The sequence below is a fragment of the Copidosoma floridanum genome, unplaced genomic scaffold, assembly GCF_036245765.1.
Source record: "Copidosoma floridanum isolate Cflo_tuat_1 unplaced genomic scaffold, Cflo_Japanese_pri ptg000030l, whole genome shotgun sequence".
Classification (NCBI taxonomy): domain Eukaryota; kingdom Metazoa; phylum Arthropoda; class Insecta; order Hymenoptera; family Encyrtidae; genus Copidosoma; species Copidosoma floridanum.
The window spans coordinates 3,988,999-4,009,786 of NW_028321907.1; the positions used below are offsets into that span (position 1 = coordinate 3,988,999).

General features: G+C 42.5%; 1 protein-coding gene across 1 annotated transcript; it reads left to right on the plus strand.

The window, feature by feature from the left end:
* Window positions 1-1,831: 1,831 nt before the first annotated feature.
* On the plus strand, window positions 1,832-20,429 carry Gdap2 (ganglioside induced differentiation associated protein 2). Its single transcript, XM_089596185.1, has 12 exons — window positions 1,832-2,171; window positions 10,079-10,267; window positions 10,354-10,496; window positions 11,303-11,435; window positions 11,584-11,693; window positions 12,028-12,267; window positions 13,261-13,429; window positions 18,330-18,483; window positions 19,220-19,359; window positions 19,455-19,509; window positions 19,859-20,002; window positions 20,085-20,429. The coding sequence occupies exons 2-12, from the start codon at window positions 10,083-10,085 to the stop codon at window positions 20,136-20,138; spliced, it is 1,527 nt and encodes a 508-aa protein (XP_089452311.1). The 5' UTR covers window positions 1,832-2,171; window positions 10,079-10,082; the 3' UTR covers window positions 20,139-20,429.
* Window positions 20,430-20,788: the final 359 nt, after the last annotated feature.

Here is a 20,788-nt window from a genome sequence, read left to right on the forward strand (position 1 = left end):
TCGTTATACTTCTTGGCCAAACTCGCTCGATCGACTGAAATCACACACGCGGAGAATATCGTAAATACTCAATTTCACAGCTGCAGCCTCGTAGACAATTAGTCGTAATACCCGATGCGCCAGTTTTAATATTTGGCTCGTGTACGAGACAAAGCCGGAAAGTTTGCCGATTGCACTTTTCGCGGAAAGCAAGCGGAATCGCGGCGGGGAGGGGGTGGCCATACAATTCCGAACCGCACGAATCATCGACTCGCGCGTGGCGCTGAATCGACCAAAAAAATACGGACCGCGGAGTTTGTGATACGCGCATTTATAAATAGGCTCGTTCAACGAAAGCTCGAGTTGTATATAATATGCGCGAGTCCCGTGTGGAGAAACCAAGTAATTAGATGTCGTATGGAAAAATGTCCGTTAGCCGGGAGACGATGACACGGGGAGGAGGAAAACAAAGGAGCTTGCGTGCGATACGTGTAGTGTTCCGCTCGAAATAGCCTGGACCGCGAGCTGGGGATCGAAGCTTTCTCCCTCGGGAAGAGCCAAAGGGCCGTTTTGCCTACCTGGTATCCCGGTTTTCCTCGTCATTCCCCTCCTCCGTTGCGTGTCCGGTGGTGCTTTCTTTGTTGTTCGTTATTCTTTTGTTCCAAATTTTTTTGCCCAAAGCAAAGAAGAAGAAGGGAAGCACAAGGGGGATCGACGCTGACGATAGCCAGTCGCTCGGCAAACTGATGGGCCCTTGGCCGAGGGCCAAAAGCTCGGCGCGGCCGCCGACACCACCGTTCGCTTTTGCTCTAAAAATAAAGCTCCTCTCCCTGTGTATATCCACCTTCTTTCTTTGTTTCTTCTTTGTTGACCGAAAGTCGTATTTAATCGCGTTGAGGGACTCTAGCAGGAATTGGTCGTTAATTTTGTACGTCGATGTATTGGAAAAAAAAATAAAGATTAATGAACAAACAAGTTTTTAGCTTTCTTTTTATTCGTAGGGTGGAACAGGTTGACTGAAATTAAGTGCCTACCGTGTCGAACGTAGGTGTCGATGATCAATAAGTTCATTTTGTTTAAATTGATTAATTCCATTTCTGTTTATCTGTACAAAAGTATACATAAGTATAAATTTTAACATTTTCCGCAAAATGACCAAGGAATCGCTGCTTTATCGGTTGATGGTAACTTACCTCGTCAAAACTCTGCAGTGCTTTTCACGCGTTTATATTTTCATTCGTCATCACCAGATGCCCGCACATTTTTCACACTGCGATCCTCCAAGGCTCGTGTTGTTGTCACTCCTGAAACGATTTTCAAACATTCAAGTGCAAGACTATTGATAAACTTTCGAGAACGTTTTTTGCAACTTTACGACGTAAGAACCAAATGCGTGGACTAGTCAAGGAAAAATTTCGAATCACATTGTAGAAGAACAAGTTTATCTTGACTCAATAAACATCCCTCGTATGTTCATCACAGAGAGAGGCAGCTATTTTTTTTTTTCACCAAAATAAAACGTACAATCAACGAAAAAGTCGTTGTAAAAGCTCGAAACGGCCAAAAACGGACCTGGAAGCTTTCGTCCCAGCAGACGGTAAAGCTCGGCCGTTCGAACCGCTTGGCGCCAGTCGCGAGCGCTCAGCCCCCATTGGTGGAACCGCGGCGCGGCGAAAGCTTGCGCAACACAAACTCGTCGACGCAGAGGGGGAGCGAGCGCGTCGTCATTGGAGAGTCAAAACAAACGTGTATATACGCAAGAAAAGGAAGAAAAGCAGAGAGAGAGAGGCAAAAGCTGACGAGGGAAATCGAGCGAGCGGAGCAGCAGTGGCTGACTAGTGCACTCGCTGTATTGGCCGACGCGCCGATGCCAAGGCTTATATGCTCGGTAGTGTACTGTTGAGCACGGAGCTAAAGGGGAGCTGAGTGTGTCCTCTCGCGCGTTTTCGTTCGTCTCTCCCCCCCCCCCCCCCAGAGTCAATTTCTCGTATTTTCTTTTCTACTTTTTGTTTTTTTCTTTTCCTCCTTGAACGCATTTATTTCTCCGTGCAGCCAGAGAAAAAGAGTCCCCTCGTGCCCCGTGAAGGTGTGCTCGTGTGCAGCGGCTGTCTAGGCCCAGCGACGAATGAACCCCAGCCAACGCACCACGACAACAAAAACTAGGAGTCGCGGAGCAGCAAGTACACATCCAGGTGACAATTTCTCTATTTCCTCCCACACACGCCCGTGTCGCCCCTTTTTTTTTTTTTTTTTTTTCTTTTCTTCTTCGTTCCTTTTCAACCATCCTCCCCCATCCCCCACCACCACCACCGTCGAATAATCAGTTTGCTCTCATCGTCACCGCTCGATCCTGATGCAGCCCTTCTTCCACGCTATCTCACCCTGACTTTGTCCCATCGGCCCGTATAATGTGTGTTACATTGTATCCGCAGCCATAGGCCCCACGTTATAGTGCAGCTGTCATTACCTCACTGTCGATCATATTGCAAGCGCCCACCCACCACCTTTTTCGGAGCATCCACGCAACTGGCCTTTTTTTGAGAGGGGGGGGGCTGATATATCTTGGAACATACTTTTACGTACGCCCACGCATACGTGGTATACACCAACATATATACCTACGTGTCCAACGTACACGCACACACACACATACACGAGATTGGACTAATTTGCGAGGAGCAAATTTCATGCATTATACATGCGTGGCGAGCGAGCAACGCCGTGACGCGCTTCGTGTACTACCCCTATATACATACGTACTATTATCTCTCAACCCCCCCCCTCCCATTGTACACAAACACCCTACAGGCCTCGCTTTCGCTTTTCGATTACTTCCTCGTAGGTGTACGTTATATACTTACACATGCGTATATTATACATCCCGTCGAGAGAATTACGAAGCATGCGTATAAATATATACACACGTATACATTGTATGTACGCTCGAAACCTTGTCGGTTTGACTAGGCTTCGTAGTTATGTTTCATGGGAAGAGGATAAAGAAAGAAAGAAAAAAAAAAAAAAACTGCACTTAGGGAAAAAAGCCGGGAGGCATAAAAAAAAAACCCAATTTATTAATGAAATAGAAAACAAATACAATCCGGATTTAAATGCAACTGAATAAAATTGAATACTACGAACGTTAAATGATACACTGAATAAACTAAGAACAAAAAATACAATACAAAGATGTGAGCCAACGTGTGTGTATGTGAATGCAACTCAGAGCTGCTCGTTGACGGCGCGTCGCTGACCTGGTGGTCAGCGCCTGGTCGTTCGCGCTGATGCGAGAGCGACGATGTCGCGGGTGGCTGGGCCACACAGAAACCGAGATTGAGAAAGAGCACACAAGAAAGCACGGCGTTGGTTAAACGTAATCTACGTGAGCAAAACACGAGGTCACAGAAAAACTATAAGCACGAATTACTATACGGTGAGTCCCAAGAGAGCCAGACGTATAGCGGATGTGTGGCACGGAAGCAAAGTCTTTCTTCCTCGAATTATGGACCGACACAGCTATTATAGATGTATATTCCATACCGTACCGACGGAACAATGTATACGGCACCAACTTTCTCCCTCTCTTATCTTTATCTGTGCTACGTGTATATGTATATGTGGTGGATAGATAGGTGTATTTGTATATTATACATGCATGTGTCGAGCTCTCGACCGATTAGTCCCCCCTGGCAAATGACTGATTCTATATGTATATATATATATATATGCGGGTGCGTGCTCTCACAAGCGTGTATACAAATTTATCTCTCCCCCATCCCCCTCTTCCCTCCAACGATTAAATCTCTGTGTCGAATTTCATCGTCGCGCTGATTAATGCGCTACTGATAGACTCCGCGTAGTATGTCTTACGGTTGAATTGGTCAACGGTCAACAGATAGTAGCATATTATCATATCAAGTTGCGTTTCGTATATTATCTCGCAAAATAACTATACTTATCGGGTGCGTATACGTGCGTGGGTGTATATAATATATAATATAAGCGGTAAAACCGAGTCGGTGTTCAGTTGGTAGATATCGGTAAGAGAGTCTCCGGTCCTAGCAGTTGGGAAAAGTGCATGCCCGCGGAGTAGTGTACGTCATTCGGGTATATATACCCTGGCAGTTTTATTTTTTCCTTCGCGAGAGCGAGAAGACCATACTTACGGTAGGTGTTTTTTTTTTTTTTTTTTTTTTTTTTTGTACGACTCGACGTAAAGAAATACATCCCCCCCCTTGCTCGTGGTTTATCCGCAGTGCCCACAACTCTTCCGTTCCCTCATCCACTGAACGAAATCCTTACGGATCCTCGCGCGCGCGCCAAGTTTACGTGTGTACATGTTATAGTCACGGGACTCGTTTTTTTTTTTTTTTCCCTTTTTCTCTCTCCCCCTCGTCCTCTTTACTTATTGTTCCGCTTATTTGTTTGTGTCCATTTATTTATGCCCCTGCATCACCGCTGTTTCCCTTTATTATACGTTGTTGTTTCTTGCACATCCAATGTGTACGTACACGTCGGTACACGTGCGATGTATACGTATATTGCGTTGGAGCGCGTGCGGGAAATTTAATCGATCCCTCCCTCCCCCCGTTGAAAGCACCGCCGGGCCGATATTTCCCTTTTACGACGATAAATTGATTGCTTTACGATCTCGTCGCCTATACGTGCAGTCGTATACCCATTACTTTCAAGTTTGCCAATTGCCAACTTTTTCCGATAAAGACAGAGAGAGTGGGACCTTTTTTTTTTTTCCTTACGAGTCTCCGAAACTATAAGTGAATCCTACGAGATATATATATATCAACCATAAACGTCAATGGTGGCGTTGGGTCGGTTACTATACAAAACAGAGACTAGCTATGAGAATTACCGGCTCATCAGGTATACGAGGACGCGCGTTTGATTATTCGAGTAATCAATTACATCGAACGTTTAGTCTCGTCAGCTTTATACCATCGCGATATTTGCTCCCGTCCAAGCTGTGTAAATTATATATATATATATTATATACGTATACTTGCTACTGGCCGATAATCATCATAATTACAATTATTATTCAGTATGTACATAAACTACTCTCGTTTCACTTGAGGATAAGTATATTCACCATACATTCGACAATTAATAAACCACAGAGGCGTAAATATAGAACACGTGCGTTTTGATACCTAAAAATAAGTAGCACATCACATTTTTTTTTTTTCACGCAATCGGGCGTACGTATTTACAAAACATGCAGCTATGATAATTTTTTTTCGAGCCGAGGCACAATAATATATTATGTACTCGGCGGAGAAAACGCTGGAACGACACAACGTGCGTGCGTCACTTTTATTTGCCGTTTCAATAAGAGAAAACGGCCCATCGCCGCTGACGCAATAACCCGCGCGCCGATTAGCGACGCGCGGGATCTTGCAGTGCTTGTTGTATTATTTTTTTTCTTTCCTCGATAATTATATTTTTCTCAGAAAAACAATTCGAGCCTTGTAACGATGAGTCAATAAAGTACTCCACTGGATACATCATCTTCTTTTTCTTCTTCTTTTTTTTTCCGTCCAATCACCACGAAAAATCATGCATTCTCCCCTTTGTTCGCAATCATCGAGTCAAACCAATTTATACATCAGCGACGAGCTTTGGTGGCTCCCGTCTGCGTTTTATGCATTATTCAAAGTACCTTGCACCCGCCAATCTTTTTATTTAGGCCCGAGAGAAGTGCTTGTAGCTACACATGTAACGAACCCTCTTTTTTTTCTCTATCCCCTTATATGTATACATAAAAGATGCATCGATTTTTGCGTTCCATGTACACCTTCGCGGCAGCTATAGTATCATATTATATTAAATATTCCTTTTTATTTTAATCGCCATGACTTATTCAATTTTAAGCCTACAGCCCATTGATTTTTCACACGAAGGATGCCATATACACACGGCGACACGCGTCAATGAAACACTCGACACGTATGTGTGTGTACTTGCATGTATATATATTTTATATCGTTGCGTAAAAAAGTATAATGTCACGGTGGAAGTGACAACACACACACGAGAGTGTTTCGGGCAATTTTATTTTATTTTATTTTTTTTTCCCACCGTCATCGTGCCGAATCACGCACATATATGCACGTGTATGGATGCACACGCGCGGCCTTCGTTTCATTATGCGCCCAACGACGAGAGAGAGAGATAGAGACTAGAGGATCGGTTGCGTCGGTTGACAAATAATAGATACCCCCGTACGGAAGAGCTCCCGAGCCGCTCCTCCTTCCTTTTTATCTCTCCGTACTTTTGTTCTTTAGGTTTTTTTGTCGCACGGTAAATATAAAATTTATTTTTATTTTTTTTGCCTTTCCATGCGCAGCAAAAGAGAAAAAAAAAAAAACGTCCACGAAGGAAGGGCGTCTCGCACGAAATGGACAATCGACGCAGATTTGACAAAGAAATAAGTACGAATCGCGGCGCTGTTTGGCGCGCGAGAGAGAGTACAAGGTATAACTACGCATATTATACGCATCAGAGGAAGGGAAAAAAAAAGAAAGGCAGAACAATGAGGCAATTGTGCCGCGGCGGTCGGGGGCGGTGTTGTAACATTACACACGAGCCGTGAACTCTTTATCCCCTATACGTATATGTGTACAAAACGGTGTGTTGTCTCTCGCGTGCGATTGCGTATGTACAATCTTTTGCCCGTAAAGAGAAAAAAAATGTACTACCCACATGAAAGAGTACCGAAGGACAGTCCAAGTCGAAAACTCACAGCTAAACCCTATATGGTGGTGTGGTCGAATTTACTTCACATCCATATTCTTATTAGCACGGGAGGGCATGTGGATGGTCGCGTATATTGTATTGTTTGCGCACAAAAAGTCCCAAGAAAAAAAAAAAAAAAAAAAAAAAAAACAATTGCATCGGTATTTTGTTGTTGCCGCTGTATATCTTGAGTTGAGCGATGATATGAAAAAAAAGAGGAAAAAAAGATTCCAGCCCGAGATGCAGCAGCGGAGAATTTATAAAAAAAGAGAAGGTAATCAAGTATATACATATTTATATAAAACTTTGACGGTGTGCTCTTCTCTCTTAATTGCATTGGCGCGCACGGCGATGGTGCACGATGCACATCATCAAAAGAGAGGCAAGAAGAAGACCCGATCGACGCGACATTTCATATATACCTGCACATAATATACTTATATTACATGTTCAAGTCAGTCCTCGATGCACAATACTTATACTTTACGTATCGATCTGCTCACTGCCGGTGTGCCTGCAGGCATCGGTGGTTTATCATACATACGTACATGTATATATGTATACCTATACCTGTGCTGTGCGGTTCTCCTCCTCCCGATGGCCGCAAAAAACTCTCTTCTGACCCAACTTACTTTCTTTCTTTTATATTTTATGTGTGCGCATAATGCCTTCTCCACCCCCCTCTGTCATCCGCTTTCTCCTTGACGTTTGCCTCGATCGCGTCTTTTATCTTTTCTTCCATTCTTCTGCTTTTTTGCCCTTTATCTGTATTTCTCGAGAGCTTGCACACGAGGGCCTGTACCTCTATCTCTGCTTACCGATATACATGTATGTATCATATATACCTATACCGTAAGCCGCTGGCGCGGAACTTGAAACTTACTTACTGGTGAAAAAAAAAAAACCTCTACCTCATCGCGTTCTGTGTGTACAGGTGCCCTTTTTCTTTTCATCGCACATTGTTTTTTTTGTTCTTTTTTACATTGCACCGAAAAGAAAAAGAAAAAAAAAAAAAAATAGATCGCGTGGAAATCTCTTAATTTCAATGTATACCTCCGCGTAATGTACACACGACTATTTATATTAAAAGAGTTATTGATAAAACAATCGGGTTTTTCGATAATGTACGGATATACATGTACACCGGGGCGTATACGACAAAATGTTGCACCCAAAGAGAGATTGTAGAGCCGATGTCCAAATGTACGACGATATTATACGAGCAATTGATGATTCGTCCATTTTGAGAGAAGTAACGTATACAGGGTATAGAGATACATTTTTCAAAGATTTCAACGGCACAAAGTGCACGCGGAGGCGGGACACCTGTAATACGAGTGTCGATCGGAGTGGAGGAAAGGGGAGGAAAGTAAAAGGGCCAACGAAACGAACGTTAAAAGAGGCACGTGTTTGGCAAGAGTAGCGATTAAAATTATAACAACGGGAGTCAAGGTCGTTTCCCTTGGGGCGTGCATGGACGCTCGTCGGTGTATGTAATATGTTAACGGCGGTCCAAACTAAATCGTTACTTTGAAGAGGAGAGAACGGCCCCGGTGCTCGTATATATGCATCCCAAATGTTGGAAGGAAGCCCAAGCGTGGCGCATGCAGCCTCGTAACGATGGACATAGACGGATTTTATATACTTAACGCCGCGTTACGGACTGCACCTCGCGTGACCGGTGACTCTCTTCTCTCTCTCTCTCTCTCTCTCCGGGGGGGGGGAGCTTACATACATGTGCGTTACATGAACACGTGTAGGTATGTATATACATATTATGGGTGTGCGACGTCAACGACTTTAAATTATATATATATACGCTGGTCCGTCGCCGGTACGGCACCGATTTATTACCCCCCTCGTTCCTTTTGCAGCTCTTTGCTCGATCTCCTCTTGCTCTACCGTATCGACTGTATACATATATTTGCATGCGTCTCGCGATTTCTTTTTTTTTGTTGTTCCTATTTTCTTTACAGATACTAACGTGACTCTCACTAGTCTCGGTGATTTTTGCTTCATCCCTGATCATCCGCGGTCAAATATTTACCGATCCATTGCTACGTAGACTTTTTATCCTTTTTTTTTATTCGCTTATTCGCTGATGCATGACCCCATTTCGGTCTTATTTCAATAAGTAAAGGTGCGAGTCGGTGAATCTTATTCGCTCGTACCTCCGTAGGTATATTCAACCATGTCGTATATAAGTATGGGTAAAAAAAAAAAAAAGTCCCTCCATGTGATATTATATGTAGCTTGTCACGCGTGTTTCACCCATCGAATTGTTCGAACCCCATCGTCCGATGTATCAACGATTATGATATTTAACCACGGCAACGTCGATTGAGGTGTCACCTACGAGATGGTCAAATCACGCAACCGGCCCTCTACAATAATTATAATGTATACGTATGTATATATACATTGCGCCGCTAGGATCTTTCGTAACGGCGGTCTTCTCCTCTTCGCGGCGCAAATCTCCCGGCACAGCTGTCTTGGGCTTCGCTCGGAAAGCCCCGGCACACCTACTATCGAGTACCGCAGAGGCTTCCCCTGATCAGCGTTTCTCTAGGATTGCCTGACATCATCGCGGCCTGTATATCTGCCCTGTTTGCGAATGCGCCACGTTATACACGCTCCGTCCACCCACCCACACGCAAATGTGTATATAGCCTATAGGTACAGGTACCCTCGTCCACGCGATAGGGCTGTATTGGTATCCGACCGCAATCTCGTCATCGACATAATTATAATACAGGTGTATACACCTATACGTGTACTCGCTGTAAGTAGGTACTTGATCGAGTGGCGATTGACCAACGTACGATACACTAACATAATATATGTCGGGTGGCTCGCAAAATTTAAATCAAATTGGTGGTAGCTGTACACAACTATGTGCAACTCATATTAATTTACAGTTTTTCTTTTTTCTTCGTATACATATTGTATATGTATACAATGCACGCGATCCGTGATTCGGACGCGTGACATCACGAGCCGGAATAAAATGTGCAACTTTCATTCGACGTGCCTCTTATCCTCCCCCTCTGCTCCGCTCAAGTTGCGACATCGGTGATTCACTTTTGCCGATTTCCCCGGCTATGATGATGCCTATCCAATGTACTTTGTTCATGAACGATCCCTCGCTCCGTCCAATTGACACTTTGTTATTTATTATTAATAATCTCTTCATTGTCACCCGATATCTCAACACACTTTTATCGTTATTCTTCGTAGTTCTTTGTACTAGGTGTGCATGTTGGAAAAAAAAAAAAAAAAAAAAAAAAAATCGGTATATAATGAATCGTACATATATGCGGAAAGTGCATAATGTCTCCTGTTGCAGCTAAATGAGGCTGATGGAACCGCTTGGGGTCGATCTGGAGGTAATCGAGGTATCAGCGCTCAAACGATGGGCCGATTTTCCGACGCAGCACCGATTCAGCGATTACTCGAGGGCCCTTGGCAATGCGGCCCAATACTCGGCCAGTCCGTTCCCGTGTCAGCCCCTGCTCAACAATAAAATCGCGTTATGGTAAGCCTAACAGATACCTTTACTTTTTTTCACTCGGTGAATATTGTCGGTTTAATTGTTTTTATGCTCCTCTCTCTCTCTCCTAGGACTGGGGATTTGACGTCTCTGCGAGTCGACGCGATCGTCAATTCGACGAACGAGACTATGGATGACAACAGTCCTGTGTGCCAAAGAATTTTTCATCGCGCCGGGCCGGGCCTCACCAAAGAAATTTACAACGAAATCAAGGGTAGGTGTACGACATTCGTCCAAATCTACATTTTGTTTACTCGACGCTGTTACTGATAAAAAAAAAAAAGAGCCCTCAATTATTTAGGTAACGCGTAACTGGCGATCGAAAAATGTAACGATTTGGAGGAAATAATTGAATATACTTGTTTTATTTATCCTTACCGGTGAATTCGCGACAAATTTTTGTTTGAAAAAAAATGAAAAACCAACTGCTCGTACGTGGTAATTAAACTTTGAAATAACTTACGGCTTTGTATGCTCTTTTCAGAGTCATTAAAAAAAATTAAAAAATAATATACGAGTGTAGGTACGTATTTTTTAACGAGCAATTAACGCGTGTCCGTTGTGTCGTCGCGATAAGTGTGCAGATAATCATCCAGGGAACGAAAATATATATCTATAGCCCGTGAGGAAGTGCAATCGTTTTGTCAAAGTGTGAAAATCGTGTGTGAAAAATATGGCATCTATACGCACAGTGAGTGCATAAGGTAAGGATTCGCGAAAATCCAGGTTACGTGAAACGTCGAAGCGTAAGGGCTTCGCTCGATGCGATCGATGTGTAAAACGTTTCAAGAGTGTGTTTATCTTATCTGCACTAAATTCCTAGTCTCGTCGATAAGTGAGCAAGAGCGATGAATAATGCCTTGATAAATAAATGTGTGTCATTTGTACAACGCGCCAATACGTATGAAAAAAAAAAAAAAAAAAAAAAAAAAAAAACAGCAGTAAAATGGTAAAAGAATGTGATTATTATTTTTTTTTTTTAATAGAGATAATGCGAGCGACAAAAATTTTATTTTGCAGAGTGTAAAACCGGCGAGGTGAAGACGACGCAAGGCCACAATTTGCCCGCTCGTTTCATCATCCACACCGTCGGACCCGTTTACAACATTAAATACCAGACCGCGGCGGAGAATACGCTCCACTGTTGTTACAGGTTAGTCATGAGCTATATACCTGCACATTGTGATGGTAAAAAATTTTTTTTTTTCGCCCAACTGCGATAATACAAGATGCATAATATATGGATGGGTGTGCGTGTGTACGTACGAGCGAGAGACAAACAAAAATTTTCTTCGTTTCAGGAATATTTTGCAAAAGGCTCGAGAATTGGGACTACGAAGCGTCGCCTTGCCCGTCGTCAACTCCGTTCGCCGCAGTTACCCACCAGAAGCCGGAGCACACATAGCCCTAAGTACGAACATAACTTGATATACTTGTAATTTTTTTTTTTTTTTTTTTTTTCCAATCTGCTTGCATGTTGCGCGCTCATTCGATAGTTGTTTCATTGTTGTATTGCTTTGCCGATCGAGAGTATACAATATAAAGTGAAACGAGGAAAAAGCAATGTATGAAACGGCAAAGCCATCAACTGAATGAACAATCGATAAAGTGACGTAACAAAAACGTATATGCGATATGAAAAAAAAAAAAAGGCAATCTTGCACGAGATAATAATAAAACGGATTATCTGATGGGCGGTGGTGATAACGATGTGATAACCAGAAAGACGACGGCGGGTTTTTCAGGGACGGTGCGCCGATTTTTGGAGCAGTACAGCGAATCGTTCGGCTGCGTGATATTCGTGCTCGATCCGCGGGACCTCGAGGTCTACCAGCTATTGTTGCCGTTGTACTTTCCGAGGACCATGGCTGAGGAGGACGACGCGTGTTGGCAGTTGCCGAGCGACGTCGGTGGAATTGATGGCGAGCCTCAGTTGCCCGACAGACAGATTCGCATCATCGACAATCCCCAGCACACTTTGCACGGTGAGTGTTGGCTCGGTCGGTTGCTTTGCTTTACTACCTTTTTTTTCTTTTTTTTCTTTTTTTTTACCTCCTCGTAAACAAATCTGTTGAAAATACCGTTTTGCTGAAACATAATGTTTTCCGGTATATGAAAGCTTTAGGCTTTTATTAAAAGGGACTCGAAATCAGGCTCTGTGGGTAGAAAAGTGTTTATTCTTTTTTTTTTTTCACAAATTTTACAGTGACAATTAATACATGAGAGCAGGTAGTAATTTTTTTTTTGTTTCCATGATACAAGGGACCGTGGATTTGTCACTGTGAAGCTTAGAAAAATACTCTCTAGATTACCCGAACTAGAAACTTGAAAAAAAAAAAAAATATATGAACTCGTATTTTCTTACTCGCAGTTGTCGATACGTCGTTTAGAAAAAATGAAGGTCTATGTCATTTACGTATACGTAACAAATTACATCTCAAGCTCACGACGACTAATTCTTATAATTTGAGGCTCAAAGTTTTTGTTATCGCTTCCTTCCACGAAGCAGTTTGGAAAGGAACTATTTTTTATTTTTATTTTCCGATTTTAATCTGGTCAATTTTGTCTCAAACTTAATCATTTGCTATACCTATTGAACTTATATAGTTATCAGTAAATGTTTTGGAAAGAACTGATCTTATATTAGTAATATTCTCATTTTGAAAAAGTTTCATGCAATACATTGTTTTTCAATCACTTTCGAAGAAACCAATGGTTTTTTTTCCAATAGTCCCACTTTTCAAGTACCAATAGTTATTATTGTTATACGTAAACCGATGTTTGAAATCCTACCGATGTATTTAATACGTTTTTAACTGTTTTTGTTTTTGTTTTTTCACTCTGCCACAAACAAATCACGAAACTTGTAAAACGATGGAGCAAGGCAAAACACACATGCTTTAAACGTTTAGCAAATAGCCCACGATGGAATCGTATTGAAATGAAGTAAAACTGATTGGAAAAAAAAAATTTTGTAGGCGACGAGAGCGTGGATTTAGGCAGCCACCTGGAGGCGTCGGTGAATCTCGGGGAGCACGCGTTCACCCAGATGCAAGGGGATCTCGACCGGCAGCGGCTTCTCGGCGAACGAACCACCACCGACCCCCAGGAGGAGTACGCGTACAAGCAGATGCAGCATAAGGAACGGTAAGTTGTTGCAGCTTCGTCACTCATTCTCGACGACCCCGAGCCTCGTGGGGTTCGGCTCGTCGTATATATATAGCCAGCTAACTCTCGCTGCTTATCGACCAAACTTGCAACGATGTGTTTGTTTCGGCTTGTGCACGGCTTATCGACGGCTTTGAGCAGTCACTGACCTCGTCTACTTACGTGCTTATTAATATTATCTCGATCTTTTTTTCTTTCTTTCTTTCTTTCTTTTTTTTTTTTTTTTTTTTTTTTTTTTTTCAACTGAGTTGTCCCGGGAGTATGTAAGAATTGTACCCTTGTTAGCTTGGAAATTCACTTACCCAAGTGTTGAGTGAAAAATCAATCGCAGAATTTTGCTTAAGGCGCTCTTAAAATTATTTAGCTGCGAGATTTGTCAATAACAACAGTTTATATAAGGAAAATATTAGTAAATCCATTTTCTATTTAGATTAAAAACCGACGAAAAACAATTTTGTCTCTAATTTTTCTAGAAATTATAAAAAAACTGAAAATTTTACCTAAAACTAGCGGAAAGTTGAACAAAAAATCCCAACAAGTATCGACAAAAGTTTTCGTTAAATATTTACGAAAACATATTTCTGAAAACGGAAAATAAAAATCTTTACGACGAAGGTGCTATCATTTTTCTTTCCAATATTGGGAATGAGCTAACTTGTTTTCCGTGGATAGCTCGTATACAATAGACATATATATATATAGGTTCGTGCACGTATACCCGAGCCGACAACGGTGTTATCCGGGGCTCGCTGATGAAGTATCGATTCAGCAAAAAGTCGTAAAAATTCTGGTGGACAGTGGCACGCGACGAAAATAGTCGGTAATTTACCAGAAATAGCCTAGCCTTGACAAAACTCGAATGGAATTGGAAAAACTGTCGAGTTATTTTTACCATTCGAGCCGATCGCCGTTGAAATTGCCATTGGGCAAAGTAAACGTGGAAAAAGCTCGATTTCGCAATTATACTTTTACCTCGAGTACATTCATGCACGAGTGAGCCATTACTGTATATATACACGTATAGGTGTATTGTGGTACACGCGAAAATTCGATTACAAGCGCTGGTCCGAAAGTTTGGCGAGCAAACGAGCGAACGTTGTAGAGTCGAGGTGTAACAATGTTATAACTGTACGATCATTATAACTGAGAGATAATGGGGAGCAATGTTATTAACAAAGAGAGCCTATACGTGTACCACATACCACGGAACGAAAAGTACCTGGTGCCCGAGGCCCCGTTCGCTAACTTTGTCAGCTTCCGTGAACGGTAGTATACGTACTTATCTAGCAACAACGTGCAGGATTGTTGTATACCTACAAGAGGTATTCGGTAAATCGGCAAAGAGTCGTTTTTAACATGCGTAATCTTTACCGATCGCGATATAATGTATCGAAAATTTAAGAAGAAAAAGAAAAAATTACTTATCAATGAAAAAATAAAAAATAGCGATTAGCATCACCTACTTCTTTTTTCAATGTATACGTGGTAAAAAGACTATTACATGCATTGTTCGAGTCAAACCGACCGTTCTGTAATTTTTCCGTAATGATCGAGAACAAAAAAAAAAAAATTGTTTTATCCACCAACTCTTAAAACTGTAGAACTTGGACCGAATTCGACCAGAGGGCGTTGTAATATGCACCCCGGCGAATGAAAAATCAGAGTAAAGCAGAGCCAACGACGTTCAAAAGTAGCAGACAAGGGAAAATTTCCCCCCCCCCCCCAAAAAAAAGCTCAATCACATGACGAGGAAAAAATAAAAATCGGAAAAAAGCCCGATGTAGGTGGCGCGGCGCGCTAAGAAAAACTCGCAGGCGCGGTGGGTCGAATCAGTCGCCGCTGATAGATGGTAGCAGTAGTCGCTTGGAAAAGTTCCTCCGCGAGCTTGCAAGTACAGCACAACATATATATATATATATATAGAGGGACTCTCACGAGGGGGAAAACGCGCTATATGTATACCTACCACTGAGAGCGAGGGCGCGGGGGTACGGAAAGCAAGCGCGGCTATTTCAGGCCCGCGTGTGGGTATGTCAGTCGCACGCGAGGACTCGCGGTGTCACCGTCACCGTCGTGGTTGTACCGTTTGACGCGCGCTCGATACGACTTTTGCTCCTTTGTACATCCTGACGCTTTCTATATCTCGTCTGTACCAAATTATCGGCAAACGAGGCAAAACAGCGCTTGCAACCAACAACCAGCGTATTATACAAACGCAAAAACCACGAGCTTTTACATCGAAGCCGGATAAATCTAGCTCTGTTGGTGCAGTGTGTGCGCGCGCGCGCCCCCGCGTCTGTGTGTTTTCGCTAGACTAGAAAACAGAAGAGCGGAATGGTGATGATAGACATGGCCGATGCCGTTGTCGACGAGGAGGACCAGTGCGTATTTATGCCACATTACCGTGTATATACGTGTTGTTTCGTTATCGCTGCTATAAGATGCCCCTTTTTTGCGGATATGTAAGATTTAAAAAAAAAATTTGCTTTCCTTCCACCCTTCGACTTCATCCTCCTTGGCGCTGCTGGGGAACCAAAGTATATTCCTGTACTTGTGTCGCAACAGCAGCACACGCGGTCGAATTGAACGAACCAATTTTTTGCCACTCGTGCGACGAGAGGCGTTGTCCTCCATTTGGCCCGAGTTTGTATAAAATGTACACTTTCCCGCTGTAAAACAGCCCGCACACCTATTGTATGGGGCCGAACGAGCTTTGCAAGCTCTCCCTACACCCCCCCCCCCTTACTGCCCTACCCTACCCTCATCGAGACGTGCGTGCGTCACTGAGTAAATGCTTACTCATACATCTTCTTCGCTCGCCTGTCATACACACGTATACGCTTTTGTTGACTGTCGACTTTATGATGCATGTCGTCATTGTCCTGCTCGGGCTTATTGATTCGTCATTTTAACACATTTTATCTATTCTCGATGTTCCGCGAGTTACGTGTTTTTTGGATCATATATATATATATATCAACATATTATATGTTATGCTGGTTTTACGATCATTCGATGTCTTATGAATAATCGATGTGAACGTACAACGTGATGCTCGAAAGGTGGGTAGGTTGTACGAGGAAGCAATTTGAATAATTGATTGGCCGAAGTGGAGCTCGAAAGGGAAAAGGGGCGAGTGTCCGAGTATATAACAACTTGGGGGTCGGGGGGGTAGGAGGAGGAGGAAAAGAATCGATAACGTTGAGTACGGTTTGTACCATATTGTCTTGTGGGAGCAGAGAGGGAAGTGGGTATTTGGTGATTTTTGACGTGGCTAAACCTCTCCGAGAAATTTCACGTTAAATAACCAGATTGACAATGTTTGTTTTTCCCAAGAATCTCGTATTACGCACGTACTTACCAGTGTTTCGTGCTCACACGAGCGACGCAAATGCAAAAAAAAAAAAGTCCGCATCGTTATAACTCCGGTAACAATATATCGCGTCCTGTCAAAGTTGACATGGCAGTAATAGCATGCTCGCGCGCGTGTGTATGGAATTACAGACGTTTTACTGCATTAGTCGTTATTCACGATCAATTTGTCATTTACTTTTTTTTTTCCCGTAATCTCAATGGTAATTTTCTTTAAAATGTATATAGTGAGCTTTTTTTTCAAAACAAATGCTGAAGTAATGGATAATTTACTTTTCTTCGTGATTAGCACACAAAAAGTATGGAATAGAAAAAATTTGTACGTTAAAAATCGAAATCTACAAGTAAATTTTTATCACATAAGAGATTGAGCGTGGGTTGTCATAATTTTGTCAATGCAATTAAAAGGTTTTCTTCAATTAATAAACCATAAAAATGTTGGCTAGGGTTGTGACAAAGTCCACTATTATTAATTTGATAAAACATTGTATTTCTTCGAGATCTACACTTTTTCTCAACTGTACAAAAGCCCAAGGAAGTGTCTACTTTTCGTGACAGTCGGGATAATTGTACACTTCTTTTTACACACACAAACAATGTACAACCAAATTCGCGTGAGTGGCGTTTTTTATAGCAAGTTTAATCACAGTTAGAGGGCTCTAATGACTTTAACGTTGTTCGCAACATAACATTGTTGTAATAATGTAATTGGAAAACATAATTTAGAAAAAAAAAAAAAAAATTAATCGACGTCCTGCAAAGTTTGAAATCGTAATTACCCTGCACTAAATAAGTATTGTTGTAATTATACCTACTTGTTTTCGTCTTTTGAGATCCTTTTTTCTACAGACCTAACAACAGCAGCATCTGTTGTGACTCATTTACCGTGTAGGTATAGGATTATATCGAGAGCACAGGTACGTGCCTCGACACTAAAGGGGCGTCGTAAGAATTTATAGGCCATCTCAGTATAGTTACTTTGTACAATGTATGCATTGATATCCCGAGTTTCATCGGCATCAACTCGCAAAAAAGCACGTACAGATCGTCTATACCGGCTCCTCTTTGTTCTCCACTGCTCCCCAAAGCGTCCATTAGCTTGATTTTTCTCAGTTTTTTTTTTTTTTTTTTTTTTTTTTTCTCAACTCGTTTTATCCGCTTATTACCTTGAGTAATAATCAAAACCAAATATTAGCACCACCGCAATGCTGGCGGTATATTCAGAGGCGCTGCGCCGACTGTATGAGTCATTGGCCGCGATGCGTGGATGTAATTTTTTAAAATTTCTGATATCCTCGAGCAAATGCTCAGAAACAGGAAAAAACAAAAATGCTGCGATGTAACAAAATAGGTGGTACGCAGGCCCTAGGTTTTAATTGAGCGAAAAGATCTTCAATGACATTATTTATGGTCATGCACAGCATGCGCATGTATTATATACAGGTGCAAAAGTGGATCTTGTAATGAGAATTGTTTTTTTTTTTTTGTTTTTTTTGTTTTACGACAGGTACGAGCGTCTACTGAGACGTGCCAATGTGGAGGATCTGACGGAAGTCTCGGGTATCGGATGCCTCTACCAGAGCGGAGTCGACCGCCAGGGACGGCCAGTCATTGTGTTCTTGGGCAAGTGGTTTCCAGCCAATGACCTCAATCTCGACAAGGTAACTGGGCCAATTGTCGTTTGTGTTGTTTACCGCTACCTCGAAAGCTTTGCAAGTTCAAGATAAGATGCGAAAGATACCAACTCTTGAGTTTTCAACGATTCGCCTATAGATCGGGTTTTCGCCGCTTACGCGTTGTTACGTGGCAAATAAATATTTTTAAACCCACAGTAAGTAATGCACTGACGTGCGTTGCTCGGGTGAAAAAAAAAAAAAAAAATCCAGAGTATCTATACATCGGTGCAAGTGCGAAAATAACCGAGATAATTGCGAGCAAGCGCGCGCTGCGTTTGTGAAAAAAAGGGGGATGGACGAGAAGCGACCGGGAGAGGGGGGGAAGGTACCAACACACAGATCGATTCGCCGCTACCTTGAAACTAGAGCAGTCTGCGCAAGGTTGGCTCTCGCGACCGATTCTCGTGCATTTGTTTCATTGGAATTGCAAATTTTTTTTTTTTTTTTTTTTTTTTTTTTTTTTTTTTTTTTCAAAGCTTGTTGCTTTCGTACTTATGAGGTTGATCTTTAAATGCTTTTTGTTACCCGAATCACCAATTCCCCGATGATTAATCACCGAATAATAAGAGATCGAGGAACGTGTCTTTTATCGGCACTAGAGCTTAATTTGTTTTGTTGAACACGAATCCTCGGGTACACTTATAAATACGCATATATTTTTTTTTTTTTTTTTTTTTTGTAGTAGGATGTATCTGTATACGTATATTTCGTTTGTTTCCAGGCCTTATTGTATCTCATCCATTTGATGGATCCGATAGTTCGAGGAGACTATGTCATTATTTACTTCCACACTATGACGCTCAGTCGTAATTATCCGAGCTTAAGGTGGCTCAGAGAAGTCTACAACATACTTCCTTACAAGTGAGCGAATTTTTTTTTTTTTTTTTTTTTTTTTGTAACTGCGACACCCAATTCTAACAATTGATCATTCGACGTCTTTTTCTCCAATGTTTCAGGTATAAAAAGAATCTGAAGCACTTTTACATTGTTCACCCGACGATTTGGACTAAGGTAAGGATAGAAAAAACTGGTAACATATTGTGTAACGATTCGGCCTGGTAGAGCGAGTACCTAATTTTCTCTTGAAATCCTTTGCCTTATTTCTTTTCTCACCTCACTGGTCTGATCTATTATTCAACGAGCTCTGCAACAATCGTTTTTCTCGGCCGCGAGTTTACAATTATCTTCCCGGCTTCCCAGCCTGAACTCATTCCCATCAGCAGTCCATCAAGCGTTTTTTTTTTTTTTCCCTCCTTCGGTTCAACCTTCACCGTTTGCGCGTCTATATCTACACTTTTTCATACCATACAATACGTACATATTAGACCCACTGTAACAAAGTTGCCTCATAATGCTTCAGATGATGACCTGGTGGTTCACGACATTCATGGCTCCGGCGATCAAGGAAAAAGTCCACAATCTACCGGGCATGGAGTACCTCTTTGAAATCATGTCACCCGATCAACTCGAGGTCCCCGCTTATGTCACGGAATACGACATGACGGTAACAATCACGATTTGCGTGTATACATTTGCGAGAGCACAATTATTTTAACATATCAACAAACACTTGCCGCTCGTTACAGATAAACGGCACGAACTACTACCAGCCGGAGCATTATCTGCAAAACTCGACGTAACTACCGCGCGCGATCCTCGTCTAGTACAACGCAGCTCCACGTCGCGCGACAACCACCTCCCGCGTGCGCTTGCTCCTTTTGGCTGACGAGGACACCGTGGATTGGCGCCGGCCGAGAAAACTACTGCTCAAGTCGTTTTGTGATTGCTCGACCGAGTCCAGCCACTCGTCGGCACCTCCGAGCGCGTCGAAGGGAATGATATCCGTGTCGGTCGAAGCAAGCTGCGCCCGGCGAAGCGAGGACGATTACACGATAGTATAGGGCGGTGCACGGCATTACTGGGATGGGGGGGGGAGGTCGTGACATGCCATTTTTTTGCGCGATTCCGAGGCGATGGTGTATAGCGGGAATAATCAATCGATTGTACGCGTGTGTGTGTGTATGTGCGTGCGCGTGTGTGTCTTGACTAACACGGGAAATTCGACTTACAGGGCCTTCGGGGCTGAGTGCCAAAAAAAAAAGCTCACCGGCATTTTCTCGAGCTGAAAATCCGCGCGGGAGACGAGCGATCGATTAACGCCGTGATGCGTGTTTATGTACACCGCGCTATTGTTTCCGTCGTTATGTATCGTTGAATACGAGTGATTGTGATTCCACCGGCAAACTCTTGGTATCTCTCGATTACAATGTAAGCTGCGCGAGATTTTTTA

What these genes read in the sequence shown, in the direction of transcription:
- Gdap2 (XM_089596185.1), top strand. Translation starts at nt 10,083, where the DNA reads ATGAGGCTGATGGAACCGCTTGGGGTCGATCTGGAGGTAATCGAGGTA. An exon ending in AATTTACAACGAAATCAAGG is followed by an intron (nt 10,497 to 11,302) that starts GTAGGTGTACGA and finishes TTTATTTTGCAG; the next exon opens with AGTGTAAAACCGGCGAGGTG. An exon ending in ATGACCTCAATCTCGACAAG is followed by an intron (nt 18,484 to 19,219) that starts GTAACTGGGCCA and finishes GTTTGTTTCCAG; the next exon opens with GCCTTATTGTATCTCATCCA.